The sequence below is a fragment of the Coregonus lavaretus genome, assembly GCF_964263955.1.
Source record: "Coregonus lavaretus genome assembly, contig: HAP1_SCAFFOLD_600, whole genome shotgun sequence".
In the NCBI taxonomy this organism is placed as follows: Eukaryota; Metazoa; Chordata; class Actinopteri; order Salmoniformes; family Salmonidae; genus Coregonus; species Coregonus lavaretus.
The window spans coordinates 94,790-118,030 of NW_028159712.1; the positions used below are offsets into that span (position 1 = coordinate 94,790).

The 23,241-nt window shown below is 47.2% G+C and overlaps 1 protein-coding gene across 1 annotated transcript in view; it reads right to left on the reverse strand.

Annotated features, from left to right (window-relative positions):
• Positions 1-23,241, reverse strand: part of inppl1a (inositol polyphosphate phosphatase-like 1a) — a 59,151-nt gene that overhangs the window by 20,587 nt on the left and 15,323 nt on the right. The window contains exons 2-19 of the mRNA XM_084196877.1: positions 16,882-16,945; positions 13,987-14,131; positions 13,812-13,902; positions 13,115-13,261; positions 12,911-13,001; positions 12,276-12,365; positions 10,043-10,135; positions 8,224-8,374; positions 5,974-6,080; positions 3,897-3,999; positions 3,446-3,642; positions 2,909-3,026; positions 2,717-2,813; positions 2,350-2,488; positions 2,032-2,131; positions 1,793-1,881; positions 332-413; positions 100-189 (exon numbers count right to left, since the gene is read on the reverse strand). Coding sequence (XP_084053003.1) covers positions 100-189; positions 332-413; positions 1,793-1,881; positions 2,032-2,131; positions 2,350-2,488; positions 2,717-2,813; positions 2,909-3,026; positions 3,446-3,642; positions 3,897-3,999; positions 5,974-6,080; positions 8,224-8,374; positions 10,043-10,135; positions 12,276-12,365; positions 12,911-13,001; positions 13,115-13,261; positions 13,812-13,902; positions 13,987-14,131; positions 16,882-16,945 — 1,994 coding nt within the window. The remainder of the gene's footprint in view (positions 1-99; positions 190-331; positions 414-1,792; positions 1,882-2,031; positions 2,132-2,349; positions 2,489-2,716; positions 2,814-2,908; positions 3,027-3,445; positions 3,643-3,896; positions 4,000-5,973; positions 6,081-8,223; positions 8,375-10,042; positions 10,136-12,275; positions 12,366-12,910; positions 13,002-13,114; positions 13,262-13,811; positions 13,903-13,986; positions 14,132-16,881; positions 16,946-23,241) is intronic.

Consider the following 23,241-nt stretch of genomic DNA (forward strand, 5'->3'; position numbering starts at 1 on the left):
GGTCGTCTGTCTGAACCGTGACAACAATGTTAAAAACCCTTGGGTTATAGTGAGCTGATTAAAAAACCCTTATGTGGTCGTCATAGCGAGTGGCCGTACCTTTCTTGGAGACGAACTGCGAGGTGACCCCCACCTCAAACGTACCAAACACTGGGGAGTGGTCACTTGTCACCATGTCATCTGTACAGCCTGAGAGGGAAACATGATTTCATCACATTATGTGCTAAACGCCAGCACTAGGGGTATAAGGTAACTGAAACAGAACGTCAGGTGTTCAATATTGTAATACAGTAAATAGCTGGACAGAGTTGTTGAAGATGCAGGGTCTCACCATAGGAGTTACAAACAATGTGAGTCTCAGGGTAAGACTTCCACAGGATCCTGTCACACCAAGAGGGGACATTAGTCCTCATCTGAGGGATGGAGAGAGAGAGGGAGGGAGAGGGAGAGAGAGAGAGGGAGAGACCGAGAGAGAGATGGAGAGAGTGGGAGGGAGAGAGAGAGAGTGGGAGGGAGAGAGAGGGAGGGAGGGAGGGAGGGGCGACAGAGCGAGAGGGAGGGAGGGCGAGAGAGACAGGGAGAGAGAGTGGGAGGGAGAGAGAGAGACAGAGGGAGGATGGGAGGGAGAGAGAGGGAGGGAGGGGCGACAGAGCGAGAGGGAGGGAGGGCGAGAGAGACAGGGAGAGAGAGTAGGAGGGAGAGAGAGAGAGAGGGAGGGAGGGAGGGAGGGAGGGAGGGAGGGAGGAAGGAAGGAAGGAAGGGAGAGGGGGAGCGAGAGAGAAGGAGGAAGAAGAGATGTGAGTGAACAGAGATCTCTCCATCTGAGCCGGAGTGTATTTGTGTGTGTTTCCCACCTTATCAGGACCACAATGTCCTGACAAGTCACCACAATGTCCTGACAAGTCACCACAATGTCTTGACAAGTCACCACAATGTCCTGACAAACAAGTCACTACAATGTCCTGACAAACAAGTCACCACAATGTCCTGACGAGTCACCACAATGTCCTGACGAGTCATCCCAATGTCCTGACAAACAAGTCACCACAATGTCCTGACGAGTCACCACAATGTCCTGACGAGTCACCACAATGTCCTGACGAGTCATCCCAATGTCCTGACGAGTCACCCCAATGTCCTGACGAGTCACCCCAATGTCCTGACGAGTCACCACAATGTCCTGACGAGTCACCACAATGTCCTGACGAGTCACCACAATGTCCTGACGAGTCACCACAATGTCCTAACAAGTCACCACAATGTCCTGACAAGGTAAGAAAACAAGACCATTTTTGAAAAGTCAGGACTTTTTTTATGTCCTGAATTTGTTAAAATGCTATTTTAGGCTTAAAGGGGCAATCAGAAGTTGCTACATCCATTTTTGGACTTTATTGATATGTAACCATTGATTCTTGAAGAATAACTTATAAATGCCTCATGAGTATAGTTCAAATGTCGTAACCCTCAGAACCCAAAATATAAGCTTGTTTTACTCCAATGTTTGTAAACAAAGTACACGTAAACAAACACTATATAGCCTCAAAACATGGTTAAAACTATAATTTTGATATCATGGATGGTCAGTCCTTGCATCCATAGCTCCGTCTATGAATTTGAGAGTGGTTACATTTCTCCAGCCCCATCCCTCAGCTTTTTACCGAAACAGGGGCGGGGAATACGCTTTATGGTTTCTACTGCTGATTGCCACTTCAAGGAGTTAGGGTTTGGGAAAATAGGATTTTGTATGCGAATAAATGTTTACTCCCCAAAAAGGGAGTACGTGTGTACGTACCCCTGTGGCCTTCTGTTTCTGCCACACGTATGTGTCCCTAGAGCCGCGTTCATAACGATAGGTGGGTGGGTACGATATCTCCTCCTCCGCTGTAACAGAGTATACACAAACACACATTACAACAAAGGACTTTCAACAAAGTCTTTCACAGAATACAGTAGAGTGCATAGCGAATGAGGGGAAGGAGTGTGTGTGTGTGTGTGTGTGTGTGTGTGTGTGTGTGTGTGTGTGTGACTGACCGAAGCGCAGGAACACCTTGTTCTTCTCTCTCTCCAGGTTGAGCTGGTCCACCTTCAGCAGAGGATCAAACTCTTTCCTGTTGATGTAGTTCAGGATCTCCTGAGAGAGAGAGAGAGAGAGAGAGAGAGGGTGTGCAATGGTCCATGTGTGTGTGTGCAGCTGTCTCTGTGTGTGTGTGTCTGTGTGTGCATGTGTCGCCGTGTGTGTGTGTGTGCGTCCATGCGTGTGTGTTTGTGCATGGGTTTACGTGTGTGCGTTTGTGTGTGTGTGCATGTGTCACTCTGTGTGTGTGTGTGTGTGTGTGTGTGTCAGGGTACCTGTATGTCCATGTCCAGCCTGTAGTTGAGGTCTCCCAACCAGAAGAGGTGTGTGAAGCGTAAAGAGATGTCAAAGGAGCTCAGTTGTTTATCTCCTAGAGAGAGCAGCCGCAGGATATCCAGGTAGTTCTGGTTCCTCCTGCAGGGGTCAGGGGTCAGGGAAGGGTTGAAGGGGAAGGGTGGTGAGCAGTTTAAGGCAAGGGCTGCATCTCAAATAGTACCCTATCCCCTGGTAAGTACACCACTTATGGCCATAGGGCGAGTTTGGTGCAAATATGGAGTCCTGTCAAACTTCACATAATGATACATTACCCAATGATATAATTTTACATTTGATTGCAGAAGAGGAGTGTGTGTGTGTGCGTACCTGCCAATCTTTTCGTTGCCTGATGTCAGGTGACAGTTCACAAAGCCGAAGGAAGTTCCATTAAACATGAAAGACACGCCCACTGCCCCTTTGTTACCTAGAAACAAGAAAGGACAAACATACAGCATGAATATAGTGAATTGTTTGTAACTGTGTGTGTGTGTGTGTTGGTGTGAGAGAGAGCGGTCTTACCCAGCGTATTAGCAATGCCCGTTTTAACACTGGACACTCCCACATGACTGATGCGGTTCTCATGTTCTGGTTTCACCAGCACCGCTATCTTAATGTTCCACAGAGTCTGGACTGCAATCTAGAACCCAGGAGAGCAAAACAGCATAACATTGAAGTTAACCTCAGGAGTAAACCCAACCATTCTGCCATGCCGCTTCTCAGATCAGGCTAATTTAGACTAACGGGACAATCCCTAACAACACCTTATTCCTCAACAGGACAATCCCTAACAATATCTTATTCCCCAACGGGACAATCCCTAACAACATCTTATTCCCCAACGGGACAATCCCTAACAACATCTTATTCCCCAACGGGACAATCCCTAACAACATCTTATTCCCCAACGGAACAATCCCTAACAACACCTTATTCCCCAACGGGACAATCCCTAACAACACCCTATTCCCCAACGGGACAATCCCTAACAACACCTTATTCCCCATGTAGTGGATTACTATTGACCAGAGCCCCATTCCGCCTCCCTCTCTCTCTCACCGGTTTGTAATCCAGCTCTGTGTGTTCTTTGAGTGCGGTGCGGAGTGAGTCGACCCACTCACGGTCACACACAGAGTTCTCCTGCGTTCCGAACACGTAGAGGTCATGAGGAATGGTTACGGTCATCTCATCCAGCGTCTTCCCCAGCCCCCGACACAACAGCCAGGAACCCACCGCCTTGGGGGAGGGCACAGAGCCTACACACACACACACACACACACACACACACACACACACACACACACACACACACGACAATTAGACAATTCAAGCGATAGTTCACTCCACAATCAATGTTTGTCAGAGTTTTCCAGACATCAAAATTGGTCTACGGTTGAGATGAGTTCTAGACCTAATGGAATATTCTCTTCATTTTTATTTTATTTTAAGGTGATCTTTAGCATGTATTGTGTGTGTGTGTGTGTGTGTGTGTGTGTGTGTGTGTGCTCACCCATGTTCCAGGTCCCTATGAAGATGGAGATCATGTCTGGCTCGTCCTGGTTGGAATGTTTGTTCTTCATCAGCTGCAGCAGCTGACAAAAAGCCTCCCGCTTCTGACAACACGCACAGTGTACAGTTAGTGTGAGAGTGTGTGTGTGTGTGTGTGTGTTGTGGTGTACCGCGGACAAGCCACCAGGGGGAGACTCATCGAGGCCTGGTGACAGACGGCGTCTACATCACGTGGCGGTGTCTCCCTCTTCTGGACGTGCCAGGTCTCGACGGGTCCTCTGGCCAGGACTAATTGGGGCTGATTGAGGCTGGTGAGTAATCAAGGGGCTGATTGCTCACCAGCCGTACAGGGCCCATAAAGCTGCCAGGAGGGCAGCACATGGGAGGGTTGGAGGTAGTGAGAGGTTGCTACTGGACAGACGTCCTCACGGTCTGATAGAACCGAGGGGCTCTGTGTTCTACCCCAGAGGAGACAGCGTTCCCCGGAGCCCAGAAGGCGGTGACCCGGAAGAGGAGACCTGTTTCTTTTCTTTTTCTTTATTGGTTTAAATAAACACCTTGAAATTGAGGTATCACACTTGTGTCTGATCTGTGTAAACATCTTGATCAAATCCCCTGGTCTGCCACAGTGTGTAATGGAGGACGTGGTGGACTGTATATTCTTAGGTTTGGTATTGGGCAATTCCACGATAAGAGTGATGCTGAAAACACATTTACTTGAAGAACAGTGCAGATGCAAAATTTGGTAACAGAATGATGGCACCAACAGCACAAACTGGAATTCTGTTACCGGGCTTTGCATCTCCTCTGTTCAAGTAAATGTGTTTTTATTTTTCAGTGGAAGTTGTTAAATGTAGTCCTTGTGCATAGAGTTGTATGGTTTGTTTAACTTTGCAATCATTGGTTCTTGTTTGGCATCACTTTGTTCAGCATCACTTTGTTGCTGTGTAATTGTCCTATTGCTTAATGTGTTCGCTCCCAGGTGCTGATCAAGGCACAGACAGGTGGACTTCGTTTGGGTTTAAAGGGGTAATCTGCAGTATCTACATCCATGTTTGGACTAAACTAATGATATTTATCCATTGTTTCTTGAAGAATGTAACTTATATGCTTCAGCAGCTTAGTTCAACTGTCGTTCCCCATCAGAATCCCAAATATAAGCTTGTTTTACTCCAATGTTTGTAAACAAATAATGTACAGCCTCAACATGGTCAGAACTCATTTTGGGCCTCCCGAGTGGCGCAGCGGTCTAAGGCACTGCATCGCAGTGTTGCGGCGTCACTACAGCCTGAGTCACAATCGGCCGTGACCGGGAGTCCCATAGGGCGGCACACAATCGGCCGTGACCGGGAGTCCCATAGGGCGGCACACAATCGGCCGTGACCGGGAGTCCCATAGGGCAGCACACAATTGGCCCAGCGTCGTCCAGGTTTAGCCGGGAGGGCTTTCCTTGGCTCATCGCGCTCTAGCGACTCCTTGTGGCGGGCCTGGCGCCTGCAGGCTGACTTCGGTCATCAGTTGAACGGTGTTTCCTCCGACACATTGGCGCATCTGGGTTAAGCGAGCGGGTGTTAAGAAGCGCGGCTTGGCAGGTCATGTTTCGGAGGACGCATGACTCGACCTTCGCCTCTCCCGAGCCCGTTGGGGTGTTGCAGCGATGAGACAAGATCGTAATCACACTAATTGTGGAGAAAAAGGGGGTAAAAATTACAAAAAAACTAATTCTGATATCATGGATGGTCAGTCCTTGCATCCATAGCTCTGTCTATGAATTTTAGAGTGGTTATATTTCTCTATCCTCAGCTTTCAGCGAAACAGTGGCGGGTAGGGCGCTTGGTTATTGTTTCAACTGCTGATTGACGCTTTAATGAAGATGAGGATTCACACAGTACAGCTCTGTGTAGGATGCAACATGGGGCTAATAGACATTTAATGGCTTGATTCACAGCCAAAGTGTTTATTTCTTCACAGCCTTTAGTACAATGTGTGTGTGCGAGAGAGATAAACCATAGTGTGAATCTGCAAACAAACATTTACTAGAATATACAGTATATATGCATGCTTCCTAGTGTGCGTACCTTAGCGCTGGTGAAGATGAAGTCTTTCCTCTGGCTCTTCTCCTTTTCCTTCTCAAACACGATGCCCAGCTTGTTCTGAACACGCTGAGACTTTATCAGCTGACGGACTGAGGGACAGAAACAGGAAGAGAAAGAACGAGTGTGAGAGAAGGAGTGTGTGTCTCCTCACTTTAGTCGTGTGCGTGACTGTGTGTCCTAACTTTAGTCGTGTGTGTGTGTCTGTCTGTGTGTCCTCACTCTTGTGGTGTGTGTGTCTGTGTCCTCACTCTTGTGGTGTGTGTGTGTCTGTGACTGTCCTCACTCTTGTGGTGTGTGTGTGTGTCTGTGACTGTCCTCACTCTTGTGGTGTGTGTGTGTGACTGTGTCCTCACTCTTGTGGTGTGTGTGTGTGTGTCTGTGACTGTGTGTCCTCACTCTTGTAGTGTGTGTCTGTGACTGTGTGTCCTCACTCTTGTGGTGTGTGTGTGTCTGTGACTGTGTGTCCTCACTCTTGTGGTGTGTTTGTGTCTGTGACTGTCCTCACTCTTGTGGTGTGTGTGTGTGTGTGACTGTGTGTCCTCACTCTTGTGGTGTGTGTGTGTCTGTGACTGTGTGTCCTCACTCTTGTGGTGTGTGTGTGTGTCTGTGACTGTGTGTCCTCACTCTTGTGGTGTGTGTGTGTGTGTGTGTGTGTGTGTCTGTGTGTCCTCACTCTTGAGGTGTGCGTCTGTGACTGTGTGTCCTCACTCTTGTGGTGTGTGTGTGTCTGTGTGTCCTCACTCTTGTAGTGTGTGTCTGTGACTGTGTGTCCTCACTCTTGTGGTGTGTGTGTGTGTCCTCACTCTTGTAGTGTGTGTCTGTGACTGTGTGTCATCACTCTTGTGGTGTGTGTCTGTGACTGTGTGTCCTCACTATTGTAGTGGGTGTCTGTGACTGTGTGTCCTCACTCTTGTGGTGTGTGTGTCTGTGTGTCCTCACTCTTGTGGTGTGTGTCTGTGACTGTGTCCTCACTCTTGTAGTGTGTGTCTGTGACTGTGTGTCCTCACTCTTGTGGTGTGTGTGTGTGTCTGTGTGTCCTCACTCTTGTGGTGTGTGTGTGTGTTTGTGTGTCCTCACTCTTGTGGTGTGTGTGTGTGTCTGTGACTGTGTGTCCTCACTCTTGTAGTGTGTGTCTGTGACTGTGTGTCCTCACTCTTGTGGTGTGTGTGTGTGTCTGTGTGTCCTCACTCTTGTGGTGTGTGTGTGTGTTTGTGTGTCCTCACTCTTGTGGTGTGTGTGTGTGTCTGTGTGTCCTCACTCTTGTAGTGTGTGTGTGTGTCTGTGTGTCCTCACTCTTGTAGTGTGTGTGTGTGTCTGTGTGTCCTCACTCTTGTAGTGTGTGTGTGTGTCTGTGTGTCCTCACTCTTGTAGTGTGTGTGTGTGTCTGTGTGTCCTCACTCTTGTAGTGTGTGTCTATGTCTGTGTGTCCTCACTCTTGTAGTGTGTGTCTATGACTGTGTGTCCTCACTCTTGTAGTGTGTGTCTGTGACTGTGTGTCCTCACTCTTGTAGTGTGTGTCTGTGTGTCCTCACTCTTGTGGTGTGTGTGTGTGTCTGTGTGTCCTCACTCTTGTGGTGTGTGTGTGTGTCTGTGTGTCCTCACTCTTGTAGTGTGTGTCTGTGACTGTGTGTCCTCACTCTTGTAGTGTGTGTCTGTGTGTCCTCACTCTTGTGGTGTGTGTGTGTGTCTGTGTGTCCTCACTCTTGTGGTGTGTGTGTGTGACTGTGTGTCCTCACTCTTGTGGTGTGTGTGTGTGTCTGTGACTGTGTCCTCACTCTTGTAGTGTGTGTCTGTGACTGTGTGTCCTCACTCTTGTGGTGTGTGTGTGTGTGTGTCTGTGTGTCCTCACTCTTGTGGTGTGTGTGTGTGTGTCTGTGTGTCCTCACTCTTGTGGTGTGTGTGTGTCTGTGTGTCCTCACTCTTGTAGTGTGTGTCTGTGACTGTGTGTCCTCACTCTTGTGGTGTGTGTGTGTGTCCTCACTCTTGTAGTGTGTGTCTGTGACTGTGTGTCCTCACTCTTGTGGTGTGTGTGTGTGACTGTGTGTCCTCACTCTTGTAGTGTGTGTCTGTGACTGTGTGTCCTCACTCTTGTGGTGTGTGTGTGTGTGTCTGTGTGTCCTCACTCTTGTGGTGTGTGTGTGTGACTGTGTGTCCTCACTCTTGTGGTGTGTGTGTGTGTGACTGTGTGTCCTCACTCTTGTGGTGTGTGTGTCTGTGACTGTGTGTCCTCACTCCTGTGGTGTGTGAAGGTGTTCCAGTCCTCCTGGTTATCCTTCAACCTCTTCATCACCACTAGCCTCCCTCCCTCCACGTCCACAGACAGACTGTGCTTCTGACTCTTCCCTATCTTAGTCAGGTCTGCCAGGTTCACATCCAACTTCACCTGGAGGGACAGACAGACAGAAGGGACAGAGGGGTTACAAACAGACAGACGGACGGACGGACAGACACACACACATAGACAGACACAGAGACAGACAGGACAAAACCAGAATTTTTTATCCACATAATAAACTACAGCTTCTTCAGTGTGAAATAAGAGCTTTAATACTACAGGTGTCACCACCAGGGGGAGTCAGTGGGTCGATGCACAGTCAGCGCCACAAGTTCACTATACTATCCTCCATGTTGGCACCAAGCATTCCATGAAAACAATCTAATCTGGGTTCTCAGTGGAATGTATCCTAGATCTTTTAGTATCAATAAAACAATAAATATAACGATACATATAACAAATATAACAATAAAATACATCAACGTCACAGATTATTATTATTATTATTATTATTAGGTCAGTACAGTTACAGTATAGCTCTGTCTAGATGGAGGTTTGAAACAGCCGTTGCTCTGTCTGCGGTGAATCTGACATAGCGGTTTTATGAGGAACACCCCAGCCCCCCCCACATCTCACCCATGAGCACAACACACTTCTTCTCCTGCAAACAGGAAGTGTCTAGAAAGGAGGTCATGAAGCACACACACACATGCATGCACACGCACGCACACACACACACGCACACAGTGGATGTGAAACCATCTGACGTATCCCCTCAACCACTGTATAAACCACACAGGGGAGTGGAGGTGACTGATTGTTAATCTGTGTCTGCTGCCTCCACAGTCTAGTGTGGTCAGACAGAGATATAGCTATTGGGCGTGCTCCACATCACAACCGACAGTGCAGGCGACTACAAATCACCTTTTATCATAAATAACTACTGATTGTTGTTTATAGATCAGTCAGTAAATCACAATTTACCCACAATGCATCACGGATTTGATGCTCTCGAACACGGCCACTGTCTCTCAGAGTGGATTTCATGGCTGGGAGTGGAAAACCAATCATTGAGTCAATCAATGTTCAGCTCCATATGAGCTATGACCAATGGACGTTCAGATTCTCAAATCCAGCTGTTTCTAACTTCATAAACACGTAACACATCCAGTGATGTTAATCTGGGTGTAGAGTGATTAAACATGGTAACGTATTGAATTTGGATCACGTTCAGCAGGCTCATTGGTCAACTCAGCTAGAGTGCGTGTTTATAAAGAGTTCCATTTAAATTCAGTTAATTACGGAAGGTTTCCATTTTCAATTCCTGAAACGGAATTCAAATGCCTATGTCCTGAACATAGTGAATTGAAATGGACCATGACCACAGGCAGCCATTGCGTTTACATCTCTAGAGCGCTAGCTAGCTGAGGTGTCCACTTCCTGGTTACTGATAGTGATTATCCTTCCATCATACCCACTCAGTAGTTATCAGCTGCACTGAGCACAGCGTTGAGGGCTCTAGTATCTACACTCTGGTCACATCAGTCATCTAACCATCACATCCTGAGAGAGGGAGGTAGGACCACAGCCATGACATCCATGATGTCACAGAACAGACAGAACTGTTCATTTATCTGACTGGCTCCCAGGGCATAACACCACTTCCTGGAGAATCTAGGAATTCCGAGCCACACCCACTGATTGGTCAGCCTGTGGACCAATGGGACAGGGGAGGGGGAGGGGTATATCTCAAAGTGTGTGTGTGTGTGCATGTACCTCAAAGGCCTGTACGGGGATGGTTTTGCTGTGGCGTGTGAGAGGAGGAGAGGAGAGAGTGGACCAACTCATATCCTGCACAGCTTTCAGAGCCTAGAGAGGGACAGAGAGAGGGAAAGAGAGAGGGACCGGGGGGTTACATTAGCTACAGGGTTAAGAAACCTGAACCACCAGTATAAGGTGTGTAATTAGAAACCTGAACAACCAGTATAAGGTGTGTAATTAGAAACCTGAACAACCAGTATAAGGTGTGTAATTAGAAACCTGAACAACCAGTATAAGGTGTGTAATTAGAAACCTGAACAACCAGTATAAGGTGTGTAATTACAAACCTGAACAACCAGTATAAGGTGTCTAATTAGAAACCTGAACAACCAGTATAAGGTGTGTAATTAGAAACATTTCTACTGCTTTCCTGACTTCCTGGTTGTGATGTCACTGATACTTCTTCCCTCTCTTCAGTCCTCCCCTCCCTCTCCAATCTTCTCCCTCCCCCTCCCATGTTCTCCCTCCCCCTCCCATGTTCTCCCTCCCCCTCCCATGTTCTCCCTCCCCCTCCCATCTTCTCCCTCCCCCTCCCATCTTCTTCCTCCCCCTCCCTCTCCCATCTTCTCCCTCCCTCTCCCATCTTCTCCCATATTCTCCCTCCCCCTCCCATGTTCTCCCTCCCCCTCCCTCTCCCATCTCCTCCCTCCCATCTTCTCCCTCCCTCTCCCATGTTCTCCCTCCCCCTCCCCCTCCCTCTCCCATCTCCTCCCTCCCATTTTCTCTCCCCCTCCCCCATCCCATCTTCTCCCTCCACCTCCCTCTCCCATCTCCTCCCTCCCATGTTCTCCCTCCCCCTCCATCTCCCATTTTCTCCCTCCCTCTCCCATCTTCTCCCTCCCCTCCCTCTCCCATCTCCTCCTTCCCATCTTCTCCCCCCTCCCCCTCCATCTTCTCCCTCCCCCTCCCATCTTCTCCCTCCCCCTCCCATCTTCTCCCTCCCTCTCCCATCTTCTCCCTCCCTCCCTCCCTCTCCCATCTTCTCCCTCCCATCTTCTCCCTCCCCCTCCTTCTCCCATCTTCTCCCTCCCTCTCCCATCTTCTCCCTCCCCCTCCCATGTTCTCCCTCCCCCTCCCTCTCCCATCTCCTCCCTCCCATCTTCTCCCTCCCCCTCCCATCTCCTCCCTCCCCTTCCCTCTCCCATCTTCTCCCTCCCCTCTTCTCCCTCCCATTCCCATGTTCTCCCTCCCCCTCCCTCCCATCTTCTCCCTCCCCCTCCCATCTCCTCCCTCCCCCTCCCTCTCCCATCTTCTCCCTCCCCCTCCCATCTTCTCCCTCCCTCTCCCATCTTCTCCCTCCCTCTCCCATCTTCTCCCTCCCCCTCCCATCTTCTCCCTCCCTCTCCCATCTTCTCCCTCCCTCTCCCATCTTCTCCCTCCCCCATTCTCCCTCCCCCTCCCATATTCTCCCTCCCCCTCCCATATTCTCCCTCCCCGGAGGGGAGGGGGGACATAGAAATAGAATGACTATTAGATAATATTTCTATGGAGGGTGGGGGGGTCCTCTCTCTTTACCCCAGCTCAGAGCACACCCACTGGGCTACAGCCGCCACCCGTCGCCCCTCATGGCAGACTATTCATCAGAGGGAGGAGGTTAACTAAACACACTCACTAACAGCTGTGTGTGTGTGTGTGTGTGTGTAAGTGTGTAAATTTACATAATTTACATTTACATTTTAGTCATTTAGCAGACGCTCTTATCCAGAGCGACTTACAGTTAGTGAATACATTCTTATTATTAATTATTATAATTTTTTTTTTTTTTTTTTTTTTTTTTTTTTTTTTTTTTTATACTGCCCCACCGTGGGAATCGAACCCACAACCCTGGCGTTGCAAACGCCATGCTCTATCAACTGAGCTACATCCCTGCCGGCCATTCCCTCCCCTACCCTGGACGACGCTGGGCCAATTGTGCGCCGCCATGAGTCTCCGGTCGCGGCCGGCTGCGACAGAGCCTGGATTCGAACCAGGATCTCTAGTGGCACAGTTAGCACTGCGATGCAGTGCCTTAGACCACTGCGCCACTCAGGAGGTGAGTGTGTAAGTGTGAGTGTGTAAGTGTCTGTTTGTGTGTGTCTGTGTGTGAGTGTGTGTGTGTGTGTGTGTGTGTAAGTGTGTGTGTGTGTGTGTGTGTGTGCGTGTGAGTGTGAGTGTGTGTGTGTGTGTGTGTGTGTGCATGCAGGCTTACCTTCTTCTCTATAGAAGACAGTAGGTCTTTGAGGATAGCCAGTTTAGTAACCAGATTCTCCAACTCCTGATCTCCACCCATATTCACAGACTACAGAAGAAAACAGACAGTTACAACACACACACACACTCACACACACACACACACACACACACACACACACACACACACACACACACACACACACACACACACACACACACACACACACACACACACACACACACACACACACACACACATACACACACACATACACACACATACACACACATACACACACACACACACAAACACACTAGATGCTATGCAGACGTGAGCCCATGGTGTGTTGTTCCATCACATGAGGAACGTTTGAGGGGAAAGGAGGTCTGGCCCTTTAAGACTATATGTGTGTGTATGATTACAGCGTGACTCTCTCAAGCGCAGCTGTCTCCAGGAACTCTAGTTGTTTCTCTCTGGGAGGCAAATACCTCTTTCCTCATGACCCCCAGTGCACTCAGGAGCATTGTGTGTGTGTGTGTTCAGGAGGAAACCAAGGTGCGGCATGTCTAAGCTTCCTGTGCTTTCCAGAGACATTTTACCTCACCACACAAACACACACATGAAAAAATAAGACAGAAAAGGCAGAGTACCTGCTGTATCATCCTGGACACCATGAAGGAACTCTGTTGGTCAAACACCTTGGACAGGATCTCCAGCCCAGACAGAACCTTATCCACCTCCCTACACACACACACACACACACACACACACACACACACAACATAGGATTTTGAGTGTGTGTACATGTGTCACCGAGAGAAAGTGAGAGAGTTGTGTGTGTGTGTGTGTCTCACCCGTTGAGGCGTTTGCAGGAGGACACCAGTGTCTTGTTGAGGTGGGGAAGAGAGCTGGCTCCCTGTTTGACAGCTTCCAGGTCCAGAGCGTAGCTTCCCTTCAGGTACTCATGGGAAATGGTGCTCAGGCCGTTAGCAGCAGGGGCGCTAAGTTAGGACGGAACAACATCACAATCCGTGTCAATAGAACAGACATGGGTCTTAAACCCTCTGGATATGCCACAGAGACCCTGGGGGGCAGAGGGGGATTGGCCTTTGTTGTGAGTATAGAACACTGAAGAAGACATGACAACAACAACTTTCCAAAGTCGCAGACTTCCTCGGGATCAGACTGCTGCTGACTCACTGTCTAAGCAAGACAAACTACACGCACTGTTCCTGTGGAGTTTGGGTATGAGTCACGGTCCACTAGATCATGATTTTGCAATGGACTAGTCCCCCCCCCCCACATCATATCTCAGGATTTCAAGAGAGGAGGAAAAAGAGAGAAGAGAGGGGGAGGGGGGAGGGGGAGGCTTCTTGAGGGTTGTTCTAAGCTAGGCCCTGTACAGATTCACTGAATCTCTACAACCAGGATCAGTTGATCTAATTAAACAGGTAGATCAGACCCACCCTTTACTAGCGCCAGGGCCAGGATTTTTAACCAGGTCACGCAAAATTGTGTTTGTGTGTATGTGCGTGTGTGTGTGTGCTGTACCTGTCAGTGGGTTGTCTCTGGGGAGAGCCTGTAGGTGGTGTGGAGGTGGAGGCGGAACGAGGAGGAAGGGGCGGCTTCTCATCTTCCCCATCTGACCAATTAGAGACAGAAAGACAAATAAAGAGAGAGATGGAGCGAGAGAGACAGAGAGAGAGACAGACAGAGAGATGGATACCTGAGTAGTCCCTGTCCTCTGGGATGCTCTCCTCTCTGTCTACAGGGTACAGTAGAGTGCTGACCAGTCCCTGGCTGGGCTGGAGGTACAACAGGACCAGCTCTTGGAGGGTCTTAAACCGCTTAGGCTGCACCCCCTGAGATGTCTGGGAGAGAGGGAGAGAGAGAGAGAGAGAGAGAGAGAGAGAGAGAGAGAGAGAGAGAGAGAGAGAGAGAGAGAGAGAGAGAGAGAGAGAGAGAGAGAGAGAGAGAGAGAGAGAGAGAGAGAGAGAGAGAGAGAGAGAGAGAGAGAGAGAGAGAGAGAGAGAGAGAGAGAGAGAGAGAGAGAGAGAGAGAGAGAGAGTGGGTACTTCAAAGAAATACAGACAGAGCACACTCTGCACAGCACATTCAGAATGAAGCTGGGTAGGTAGGCAGGTAGTAGATTGGTAGGTAGGTAGTATATTGTTAGGTAGGTAGGTAGGTAGTATATTGGTAGGTAGGTAGGTAGGTAGTACATTGGTAAGTAGGTAGGAGATTGCTAGGTAGTATATTGGTAGGTAGGTAGGTAGTATATTGGTAGGTAGGTAGGAGATTGCTAGGTAGTATATTGGTAGGTAGTTAGGTAGTTATTAGATTGGTAGGTAGGTAGGTAGGTAGGTAGGTAGGTAGGTAGGTAGGTAGTAGATTGGTTGGTAGGTAGTAGGTAGGTAGGTACGTAGTATATTGGTAGGTAGGTAGGTAGTATATTGTTAGGTAGGTAGGTACGTATTATATTGGTAGGTAGGTAGGTAGGTAGTATATTGGTAGGTAGGTAGGAGATTGCTAGGTAATATATTGGTAGGTAGGTAGGTAGGTAGGTAGGTAGGTAGGTAGGTAGGTACAGCTGAAGTCGGAAGTTTACATACACTTAGGTTGGAGTCATTAAAACTCGTTTTTCAACCACTCCACAAATTTCTTGTTAACAAACTATTGTTTTGGCAAGTCGGTTAGGACATCTACTTTGTGCATGACACAAGTAATTTTTCCAACAATTGTTTACAGACAGATTCACTTATAATTCACTGTATCACAATTCCAGTGGGTCAGAAGTTTACATACACTAAGTTGACTGTGCCTTTAAACAGCTTGGAAAATTCCAGAAAATGATGTCATGGCTTTAGAAGCTTCTGATTGGCTAATTGACATCATTTGAGTCAATTGGAGGTGTACCTGTGGATGTATTTCAAGGCCTACCTTCTCCTTGTGAAGATGCTGGAGGAAACAGGTACAAAAGTTTCTATATCCACAGTAAAACGAGTCCTATATCGACATAACCTGAAAGGCCGCTCAGCAAGGAAGAAGCCACTGCTCCAAAACCGCCATAAAAAAGCCAGACTACGGTTTGCAACTGCACATGGGGACAAAGATCATACTTTTGGGAGAAAGGTCTGATGAAACAAAAATAGAACTGTTTGGTCATAATGACCATCGTTATGTTTGGAGGAAAAAGGGGGTGGCTTGCAAGCCGAACAACACCATCCCAACCGTGAAGCACGGGGTGGCAGCATCATGCTGTGGGCTGCTTTGCTGCAGGAGGGACTGGTGCACTTCACAAAATAGATGGTATCATGAGGAAGGACAAGTAAGTGGATATATTGAAGCAACATCTCAAGACAACAGTCAGGAAGTTAAAACTTGGTCGCAAATGGATCTTCCAAATGGACAATGACCCCAAGCATACTTCCAAACTTGTGGCAAAATGGCTTAAGGACAACAAAGTCAAGGTATTGGAGTGGCCTTCACAAAGCCCTGACCTCAATCCTATAGAAAATGTGTGGGCAGAACTGAAAAAGCGTGTGCGAGCAAGGAGGCCTACAAACCTGACTCAGTTACACCAGCTCTGTCAGGAGGAATGGGCCAAAATTCACCCAACTTATTGTGGGAAGCTTGTGGAAGGCTACCCGAAACGTTTGACCCAAGTTAAACAATTTAAAGGCAATGCTACCAAATACTAATTGAGTGTATGTAAACTTCTGACCCACTGGGAATGTGATTAAAGAAATAAAAGCTGAAATAAATAATTCTCTCTACTATTATTCTGACATTTCACATTCTTAAAATAAAGTGGTGATCCTAACTGACCTAAGACAGGGCATTTTTACTATGATTAAATGTCAGGAATTGTGAAAAACTGAGTTTAAATGTATTTGGCTAAGGTGTATGTAAACTTCCGACTTCAACTGTAGGTAGGTAGGCATGTAGTATATTGGTCTTGGTGCGGCAGCTCGGAGCATCTGAAAGTGGGCACAATCACTTTCTGTTCATTGATATTTGTGGGTGGAGGGTTTACAGCAGCGTAAGGGAAGCTGTAATACCAAGAGGCCCTCAGCTGTGAACGGGTGGGGAGCCCGGCAGCCACATTCACTCCGTTTCAGTGACGTTTAATTTCACTGAAGCACTGGGTAAATCAAATGATTTGCGAAAGCTATCAGTGTGGATTCCAGGCAAGGGACCAGGAGTGGAGGGGTAGTGGAAAGGGGATTAGTGGTGTGTATTTAGGGTTAGGTATTACAGTATTTGAGTGTGTGTGTGTGTTGCTAGGGCATTGGTGACTCCCCCAGCTGCTGGACACAGAGCACAAAGAGACCGCTGTGTGTGTGTGAGCTCAGAGCCAACACACGCACCAGAGCCTGCCAGTTGCTACTGATCCAGACACACATACAAGTACCGTACACACAAACACACAACAAACACACTAGTAAAAATACATCCATGTGAACTTACAAAACACACACACATACATACAGTGCCTGCTTTCCACAGATATACATGTACATACTAACAGTTACATCCATAGTGCTAGGTATGCATAGAAAAAGACCCACCCACACCCACTGGTGTGTGTGTATGTATGGAGGGCGGTTTATAGTGGTACCTGGACTGCCAAGAATCCCTCTTCATCTGGTAGGACCCTATAGGTGTGAACATGCTTCTGGAACCTAGAGAGAGAAGAGAGGGAGGGAGAGGGGGAGGGAAAGAAGAGAGAGAGTGGGAAGTATAGTGGGAGGGAGAGAAGAGAGAGAGAGGGGGAGGAGTTAGAGATGGACATTAGTACTTTCATGGATACCACAGGAATTACATATTCCCTGCAAAGTGTGTGTGTGTGTCACGGGGGATCTGGAGGGAGTTTCAACCTGTTGCTGTTTGTCAAACACAGTGAACAAGGCATTAGTGCTGCTAGATCTCACACTCACCTCTCTCTCACACCCACACACAACAGCCAAGGAAAGGTAGAAAACATATGTCAGTCAAAGTTTGCTGTAGTGTATGTAGGTGCATGTGAGTGTCTCTGTGCTGCAGTGTTGTCTATGCACAACATCCCAGTTTGCCACTCAGTTTGCATACGATGTGCCTTTGATACTGTGAACCATCAGATCCTCCTCTCCACCCTCTCCGAGTTGGGCATCTCCGGCGCTGCTCACTTTTGGATTGCGTCCTACCTGACAGGTCGCTCCTACCAGGTGGCGTGGCGAGAATCTGTCTCCGCACCACATGCTCTCACCACTGGTGTCCCCCAGGGCTCAGTTCTAGGCCCTCTCCTATTCTCTCTATACACCAAGTCACTTGGCTCTGTCATATCCTCACATGGTCTCTCCTATCATTGCTACGCAGACGACACACAATTAATATTCTCCTTTCCCCCTTCTGATAACCAGGTGGCGAATCGCATCTCTGCATGTCTGGCAGACATACCAGTGTGGATGTCGGATCACCACCTCAAGCTGAACCTCGGCAAGACGGAGCTGCTCTTCCTTCCGGGGAAGGACTGCCCGCCCCATGATCTCGCCATCACGGTTGACAATTCCATTGTGTCCTCCTCCCAGAGTGCAAAGAACCTTGGCATGACCCTGGACAACACCCTGTCGTTCTCCGCTAACATCAAAGTGGTGACCCGATCCTGCAGGTTCATGCTCTACAACATTCGCAGAGTATGACCCTACCTTACACAGAAAGCGGCACAGGTCCTAATCCAGGCACTTGTCATCTCCCGTCTGGATTACTGCAACTCGCTGTTGGCTGGGCTCCCTGCCTGTGCCATTAAACCCCTACAACTTATCCAGAACGCTGCAGCCCGTCTGGTGTTCAACCTTCCCAAGTTCTCTCATGTCACCCCGCTCCTCCACACACTCCACTGGCTTCCAGTTGAGGCTCGCATCTACTACAAGACCATGGTGCTTGCCTACGGAGCTGTGAGGGGAACGTAGGCAGGCTCTGATCAGACCCTACACCCAAACGAGGGCACTACGTTCATCCACCTCTGGCCTGCTAGCCCCCATACCTCTACGGAAGCACAGTTCCCGCTCAGCCCAGTCAAAGCTATTCGCTGCTCTGGCACCCCAATGGTGGAACAAGCTCCCCCACGACACCAGGACAGCAGAGTCACTGACCACCTTCTGGAGACACTTGAAACCCTACCTCTTTAAGGAATACCTGGAAAAGTAATCCTTCTACCCCCCCCCCTCCCCCACCCCCCTATAAAATAAAAAGTGGCTGTCCCACTGGCTATCATAAGTTGAATGCACCAATTTGTAAGTGGCTCTGGATAAGAGCGTCTGCTAAATGACGTAAATGTAAATGTAACATCTGAAGCAGCGAACTTTGTGAAGACCAAAACTTTTGACCACGACTGTTCAACCTGGATTTTGTACCAAATTACATGGAAGGACTCCTACCACCAAGGACTATTCAGGACTATCCAGAAAACTTTTTAGCAAACCAATAACCAGCAGAACAAGCACAGCTCACGAAACCTGAAAATACCATCCAACCTGGAACTGAGTAATGTTCAATCTGAAGCTACTTCTAAAGCCAAGAAGTAAAAAGGCATTACAATAATCTCTAGATATTTTACTTAATAAAGACTGAATCATAAATTAGGACTACAGTTCTACCAAGCCTGCTAGGAGAGAACAGACCCGGCTGCAACTTCAATTAGCACTGAAGTGTGAAGTGAGAGGTGTGAAAGCCCTTGAACCGAACAATGGCAACAGAGAATCACAACCTTGCCCACCCATAGTTTCCTTAAGGCGACCGCATGCTTCCTATCCGAAAAAGTTCAGAACAGTTTGTGCATATATTATGACGAGATTTTGTGATGTTTTGGTTTGTTTTGGCCTTCGGAAAGTGTTTTTTCGGCTGTTGGTGCACAGAAAAACATTTCTCGAGGAACCTTTCATCGATGATTGGTCAAAAGTAGGGATTCTTCAATTAAGGGTTTATTGTCATTCAACGACAGATGACTAGTTTTCATGCACATCTTTCACTTAAGAAATACTGCGCCAAACATCTCAGTTATATGTAAAATTGCTAAACTAAGATATCCTTGGCAAAAACGCACAAATTAATGACAGATTGCTTGTCTAAAGATGGACAAACAGTACTATTGCCGCTTTATTCTAGTTTTTCAAGCGAGTATGTTAGCACAGCCGAACCGAACCATGCAGAAGGAAACCTTTTAACCCCTGTGAACCGAGAATCACAACCTCCCCCACCTGAATACAGAGGCTTCTGAGGCCCTCTGCCCCATGGCTTCCTTACACCCCTGTGCAGAGCCTATCATAGTACAGCTCCCCTCAGAAAAAAAAAAAAATGACACTGCATGAAAAGAGTACAAACAGAAGCTCCTCAGGGACAATCCAGATACGCTATTTGCGGACTGTTACAAGACTGGGAACATAAGCAACTTAATTTTCCACACAGACCATCCCCTGGCATGGCACAGGGCTATAACTTCAAAAACAGGACTTTTACAGAATAAAAGAGATGTAAGCTCTCTCTTGGTGATGACTCCCCCACCCCAAGTGAGTCGGTCCACACCCCCACAGATGAGCAACCCCCAGAGGAGAGTCCCCCCCCCCCCCCGACACACAGTGGTTAAACTCTGGTGCCCAAACACCCAGCGCGCCCTAGACCTGCTATCTGAGGACCAACTATGTTCACCCAGTCACATAATAATACACACAGGCACAAATGACCTGAGAACACAGCAGGAAAGGGTGGCCACAGCACTCAAGGGAGTGATAGAAAAAGCTTCTACCACTTTCCTCAACGCACAAGTGGTTATCTCCACCCTGCTACCACGAAAATACTAGGTTACAGAGAGCTGGTAGTCCCATCCACCAAACTACCAGGTGTGAAACAGGGAAGAGACTCAGGGGGTATGCTAATTTGACATAGATCATACTGAACCAACTCCATTAAATTAATCAAAACAGGAACATTCTACATTTGGCTAGAAATTCAAAAGAAATTATCTCAACAGAGAGAAATGGCATGTGTGTGCTACCTATATCCCCCTATAGAATCCCCATACTGAAGACAGTTTCTCCAGCCTAGAGGGGGAGATCAACCCAGGGCCAGGGCCACGTACTAGTCTGTGGTGACCTGAACACCAGAACTGGACAAGAACCCGACATTCCCCTACACACAACTACACCAAACCAACCAACAAAAATGGGTCACAACTCTTGCAGCTCTGTCGCATGCTGGGTCTGTACATAGTCATTGGTAGGCTTCGAGGGGACTCCTATGGTAGGTACACCTACAGTTCATTACTTGGCAGTAGTACTGTAGATTACACTGACCTCAACCCAGTCTCTCAGACCATTCACAGTCAGCCCACTGACACCACTATCAGATCACAGCAAAATCACAGCCTCCTTGAACAGAGCAACACTCAATCATGAGGCATCAAACCCGAACAAACTGCATACTATTAAGAAATGCTATAGATGGAAGGAAAGTAGTGTAGAAACCTACCAAAAAACAATTGGGCAACAACAAATCCAAACCCTTTTAGACAACTTCCTGGACAAAAGGTTTCACTGCAATAGTGAAGGTGTAAACTTGGCAGTAGAAAGCCTTCCCTATCAAATCAAAAAATGTCAAGCAGACAATCTAAGAAAATTAACAACAATGACAAATGGTTTGATGAAGAATGCAAAACCCTAAGAAAGAAATGTATAAACATATTCAACCAAAAACACAGAAAACCTGAGCCTACGCCTTCACTATGGTGAAACACTACAACAGCACAGAAATACACTAAGAAAAAAGAAGGAACAGCACGTCATAAATCAGCTCAATGTAATTGAAGAATCCATAGAATCTTACCACTTCTGAGAAAATTGGAAAACACTAAACCAACAACAACACGAAGAGCTAGCCTACCTCTCCAAAATGGGGATGTATGGTAAACCATCTCTCAAATCTTTACGGCTCTATAACAATGAACAAACAGCAAAAACACATGCATGATCAACTACAAATCTTAGGGCTGGGGGATATATTGAATTAATTTCATTAATTCGAATGTATGTTTTTGCACGATATTCCAAATGCCTGTATCGCAAGAATCACGTTTTTTTTGTATTTGTAGGTTTTATGAGCGTTTATGTCCGCTTGTTCTTATGTTGTCTTTTTGGTCTCGTCTTCCTCACTCCTTCTGTGCTTTATGCACCTTCTCATTTACACCAGGGATCTGTATATAATGACGAGATGCTCATGTCTCCGCCCTAACAATGGGAGTCGTTGTCCCAAAGGCGGAAAGGCAGGTGACAAGCTTAGGTCCAAAATAAGCCCATAGAAACGCATTGGGCTTATTTTGGATAGATTTTAGCGCTTAGTCTCTAGCTCTATGGCAGTGGTCACCAACCGTTTTTGTGTAGAGATAACTTTGATAAAAAATGCAAGCCGAGATCTAAGGTAAAACAATTTTTTGACATTACTTAAAAAACGTAAGCCTATGCAACATTAACCTATTAAAAAACAATACTGTAGTAATGAGGTTTGTGCAGTATGCTATAGGGCCAAAACATTATCACCGCATATTGGCTTTGATTGAGTTGCCCTGCAATGCATTGTTGTTCTTCTCAGACATTTGAGGTAGGCTATATGATCACACCAGTAATAGATCAGACCCAAGCCGCTAATAATAACAACGCAAGCCTATCAATACACTTTCCTACTCACTCATTGCAGTTGCAGAGCTGGTTGTGGCGCGAGTGGAAGTAGGGAGAATGTGCAATTTATGGCTTATAAAACAGTTGAATAGAAAGTGTTGACAGTGCTCAGTATAAACTTAAACACAAACTCACTCATAAAAACAGCAGCTCTTTGCTGTTTTCGTTGACAGTCTCTCTCTAGTCATGGTTTTAAAAGTTTAGAAATCTCACAGTATCAACTTTGCTGTAGCTTTCTTTTACGCCTGCTATGTTACTGCAGACGGTAATCTGAGCCATCCGATTGGCCAGTGGTAGGCCTATAGTGCAGAGTTTGTACCTTCTGACATATGAAATGGTTCAAAATGGGAACACATCACCTACCCGGCACGCAGGGCAGCTGAATCCTGTCCACCTACCGCCAACAGTTTTTTTACAGAAATGTTTTTATTTGTATTTGCATTTAGTGGCATGTCATTAGTAAAGATTGAAAAAGGTAATGGGCCTAGACAGCTGCCCTGGGGAAATCCGGATTCTACCTGGATTATGTTGGCGAGGCTTCCATTAAAGAACACCCTCTGTGTTCTGTTAGACAGGTAACTCTGTATCCACAATATAGCAGGTGGAGTAAAGCCATAAAACATACGTTTTTCCAGCAGCAGACTATGATCAATAATGTCAAAAGCCGCACTGAAGTCGAACAAAACAGCCCCCCAATATTTGTATCATCAATTTCTCCTGTAGTCCACGATCATCTCCTTTGTCTTGCTCACGTTGAGGGAGAGGTTGTTGTCCTGGCACCACACTGCCAGGTCTCTGACCTCCTCCCATTGTTGTCTGTGATCAGGCCTACCACCGTTGTGTCATCAGCAAACTTAATGATGGTGTTGGAGTCGTGCTTGGCCACACAGTCAAATCAAATCAAATCAAATCTTATTTGTCACATACACGTGTTTAGCAGATGTTATAGCGGGTGTAGCGAAATGCTTGTGCTTCTAGCTCCGACAGTGCAGTAATATCTAACAATTTCACAACATATACCCAATACACACAAAACTAGTAAGGAATGGGATTTAAGAATATATACATATATGGACAAGCAATGACAGAGCGGCATGGACTAAGATACAGTAGAATATTACAGAATAGAATGCAGTATATACATATGAGATGAGTAGTGCAAGATATGTAAACATTATTAAAGTGACTAGTGTTCCATTTCTTAAAGTGGCCAGTGATTTCAATAGGCAGCAGCAGCCTCTAATGTGCTAGTGATGGTAGTCGTGGGTGAAAAG